Source organism: Sinocyclocheilus grahami, unplaced genomic scaffold, assembly GCF_001515645.1.
Source record: "Sinocyclocheilus grahami isolate Dianchi unplaced genomic scaffold, SAMN03320097.WGS_v1.1 scaffold508.1, whole genome shotgun sequence".
In the NCBI taxonomy this organism is placed as follows: Eukaryota; Metazoa; Chordata; class Actinopteri; order Cypriniformes; family Cyprinidae; genus Sinocyclocheilus; species Sinocyclocheilus grahami.
In genome coordinates, this window is record NW_015505687.1 from 896,439 (window position 1) to 900,844 (window position 4,406).

General features: G+C 40.2%; 1 protein-coding gene across 3 annotated transcripts in view; it reads right to left on the reverse strand.

The window, feature by feature from the left end:
• Positions 1 to 4,089, reverse strand: part of LOC107554634 (PHD finger protein 21A-like) — a 24,721-nt gene extending 20,632 nt beyond the window's left edge. For all 3 annotated transcript variants that reach the window (XM_016237208.1, XM_016237206.1, XM_016237207.1), the window contains exons 1-4: positions 4,040 to 4,089; positions 3,402 to 3,491; positions 3,233 to 3,265; positions 3,060 to 3,125 (exon numbers count right to left, since the gene is read on the reverse strand). In XM_016237208.1, coding sequence (XP_016092694.1) covers positions 3,060 to 3,125; positions 3,233 to 3,265; positions 3,402 to 3,491; positions 4,040 to 4,069 — 219 coding nt within the window. In that variant the 5' untranslated portion in view covers positions 4,070 to 4,089. The remainder of the gene's footprint in view (positions 1 to 3,059; positions 3,126 to 3,232; positions 3,266 to 3,401; positions 3,492 to 4,039) is intronic.
• Between the last annotated feature and the right edge of the window lie 317 nt (positions 4,090 to 4,406).

Here is a 4,406-nt window from a genome sequence, read left to right on the forward strand (position 1 = left end):
TTTTTTTTTATATAATGAAGCTGTCTATATTTAGTAGATTGTGTGTAACATACAAAAGAGTGATGATCGACCTACACAATCGAGGTATAGAAATTCTACTCATTTAAAAAAACTGCGCTGGTATCGGATCGATATCGGTATCAACAGATACTCGGAATTTTTGGTATCAGATCGGTATCGGTTCTGAAAAAGTGGTATCGAGCCATCCCTACTGCTTCAGTGTACAACTGTTGGCGCAAGCTACATTAAAGTGATTATTACGTTTTGAATATGGATATTTTTCTTACAAAAACGCATCGATTCGCTACAGGAGGCCTTTGTTCACCCCTTAGAGTGCTCAGGACCTCAGACTGGGCCGAAGGTTTACCTTCCAACAAGACAATGACCCTAAGCACACAGCTAAAATAACGAAGGAGTGGCTTCACAACAACTCTGTGACTGTTCTTGAATGGCCCAGCCAGAGCCCTGACTTAAACCCAATTGAGCATCTCTGGAGAGACCTAAAAATGGCTGTCCACCAACGTTTACCATCCAACCTGACAGAACTGGAGAGGATCTGCAAGGAGGAATGGCAGAGGATCCCCAAATCCAGGTGTAAAAAACTTGTTGCATCTTTCCCAAAAAGACTCATGGCTGTATTAGATCAAAAGGGTGCTTCTACTAAATACTGAGCAAAGGGTCTGAATACTTAGGACCATGTGATATTTCAGTTTTTCTTTTTTAATAAATCTGCAAAAATGTCAACAATGCTGTGTTTTTCTGTCAATATGGGGTGCTGTGTGTACATTAATGAGGAAAAAAAATGAACTTAAATGATTTTAGCAAATGGCTGCAATATAACAAAGAGTGAAAAATTTAAGGGGGTCTGAATACTTTCCGTACGCACTGTATATATATATATATATTTTTTTTTATATAATGAAGCTGTCTATATTTAGTAGATTGTGTGTAACATACAAAAGAGTGATGATCGACCTACACAATCGAGGTATAGAAATTCTACTCATTTAAAAAAACTGCGCTGGTATCGGATCGATATCGGTATCAACAGATACTCGGAATTTTTGGTATCAGATCGGTATCGGTTCTGAAAAAGTGGTATCGAGCCATCCCTACTGCTTCAGTGTACAACTGTTGGCGCAAGCTACATTAAAGTGATTATTACGTTTTGAATATGGATATTTTTCTTACAAAAACGCATCGATTCGCTACAGGAGGCCTTTGTTCACCCCTTGGAGCCGTGTGAGACACTTTTTTTTTGGATGGGTGCTTTTTATTTCACTTCTTTTGGACTGATGCACTGCAACACCCGCTGAGTGGGTTTGTCTGAAAGAAGAAAGTCATATACACCTAGGATGACTTGAGGGTGAGTAATTTATGAACTAATTTTCATTTTTGGGTGAACTAACCCTTTAACTGTATGAATGAAAACAGTTGAAGCACTCTTCCTAAATATCTTACTTTGTGTTCTGCACAAATATTTTTTTTTTTTGGGTGGACTTTCTCTTTAAGAGTCAACCATGGTAGATGGACAAGTGTTTGGGAAACTTGTTAGGAAACACCATTAATTATACAATTCTATTTGGTGCTGCTAGTAGCACAGAAATTCACCTTTAAAGGTTAAAATGTTCTGTTCATTTTTATAATACCATCAAATCTTTTTTCTATTTTAGAAGGGTTTCCACATAATAAGAACTAGACCATTAGCATTTACAAGAACACGCTGAGCCCTACATTTGCATAATAATCTCAAAACACTTATGAAAAACATTTTCAAAATAGACATGCTTTAGTGACGTGTGGTGGGTTCTTTACAAATTAACAATCATCTTACGATGAACGGGACAGAAATGGAAGTTGTGTAGAGGAATGAAAAATAAACAAACCATTTGCAACCTTGCACACCTATTGAGCTCTGTTATAACTGTGCAAATAAGAAACTCTACTGAGAAAAAAGAATGTGATTCTAAATGGTGAACACAATCATTCCTCACGAACCTCAAATGCAATTTATTTGAAGCCATTCACTGTCTTTGTTGCAGTTTGGCATCAAAAAACTTGCACATACATACATACACATGAGCACGTGTACACAAAGCAACATTTAAAAAGTATAGATTCATAAAACTCAAAGAGAGGACAGAAGGAGGGAGATATCAAAAGTTTCAGATGGCTGTAAGAGTGCCTGGCTTTACTCAATGCAGGCTACAAATGTGCAATACAGCTTGTTTGTGTTCAGCTGAGTGTGTGTTGATTCTGTAACCAGTGTAGGCAGAGTGACAGTTACATTAATGAATATGAACACAACCCCCCCCCCAGCACAGTCCTCTCACTGATTACAGCTTTAACAAGCTCCCTCCACCATCTGTTAGACTCACACGCTCCTAGATCTGGGAGAATTCCACCGGACACCGAATGTGTGTGAGCGAGGAAGGCAGCGCACTTTGTTAAAATAGCACTGCAGGCTGGTACATTTCTGAATGCCCAAGCTTTAAGACAGTCACAGCGATTATAGGGCTGACCTTGTGTTTCTCTGCAGAATGACCTCAGGTGTGTGTTTTTCTCCTGTTGATGGCAGCTGCTCTGTTCTGTTACTTTAAAAAGCTTTGAGATACTAATTAAAATCCTTCTCCGCTGCCTGCAGTCTACAACGCATCTTTTCTCCATCTCCTCCATAGAACTTTGGGTTCTGTACAGTAAGCTCAAGCGAAGGACAGTACGCCACGTAATCATCCCCAGACATTAATCATCAGTTATTGAAATGCCAAATGAAAGGGGGGAGAATAGATTCGAGCGTGTGTGTGTTGGCAAATTGTTCATTTGACAACACAAAACCACAGCGCACAAATCACACCACAAATGTTCAGCACAATACAACACAAAACAATGCCATGATGCAACACAGGTTTCATAACCTAACAAGATCGCCTTGTTTTCTTGGGACACATGAGGAGATAAAGACTTTCAGACCCCATGTAATTGAACTGATCAAGACACACGTGTAGCTGGTAGAGAACACTGATACGGCAGCAGGTGTTCTCTCAGAGAGCAGCTCTCACCTGCCGCTCACTCAGCGCTGTGATCTTGGCCTGCAGGTCACGGAGCTGCAGCTTCAGATCTGCATTCTGTACAAAGAACACACACACTCCTCCCTGATACACTAGTCCAGCGGCCGGTATATGAGAGCGTATCGATCAAACAGTAACGGAAATGTTCAGTGAGGGAGACGCACCTGTGGATCTTGCTTCATCTGGCTCACGAGTTTCTGCATGGAAGAGAGAGAAAGTTTTAGCATTTTCATGAGTAAAGAAAACATGCCGATGCAGTGACCTCTAGAGGACAGTGAGGGTACTACAGCCGCAACAATTACACAGCTTCCATATGGTGTGAGGGGAGGATACCTGATGGATCTGGATTTCCACTTTGAGTGCTTCCTGTAAATTTTGCAGTTCCATCATCGATCTCTTCCTCCCAAAACCCAACACAGCTGCCTGGCGAATAAGAGGAAGAGAGCAGATATTATTTCATTAATTGTGATGTTATTGAATAACTACGAATAAAAAAGAAATAAGAGCTTTTTGAGGTCTCAAAGTGTGCATGACTATGCCATGACAGATCTGTTAGTGTTCTAGTGCAAGTGTGCGGAAATCTGCTCAGTGTGAGTAGGATATATCAGTGTACTGATTCAATCAGAACTACTCTCATCAAATCCTGCCTGAACACCATGAATCAAACTGAACAGCACACTTTTGCACATACACATTCCTGTTCTTTTCCCTCTGTTACTCTTCTTTGGGGGAAAATGATGCTGATGCTGATGCATGCATTAACCATTTCCATCTCTCCCAGCCTCTGAGAGTCCGTTGTAAAGAAACCTCTTCAGAACTGTTTCTACGCTAATGTTTTGAATAATAATTACACTGTGTAGTCCAGAAAAATATTTCAATTAATTAGCTAGCCAATGAAACACCATAAAGTTGACCATCACAGTTGTGTCAGAATGTGTGCACCCCCCTTAGGACAATGGTTTATTCTATACCTTCCCAACGTCTGCCGTCTTGAACACCATCCAACTGGCAGAGTGGGGGGTGGAGCTGGAATAGACAAGAGAGGATGGTAAGGAGCACACATATTTACACACAGCAGCGCTCTGGCGAGTGACAAATCTACATCAGAACAACATAGAAAGTGGAAGCTGTGTAGAAAAAAGATTTGGGCTGCATGCAAAGGTTGCTGATTCAATCTCAAATTTAGAGGACACAGAAACTGGAGGCTTACTGGAAAAGAAAACAATGCTTCTTTATTTGCTGAAGTTACTTAAAGGGGTCATATGATGCTATTTTAAAGATCATTATTTTGTGTTTGGTGTAACATAATATGTTGACATGCTTTAATGTTCAAAAAAC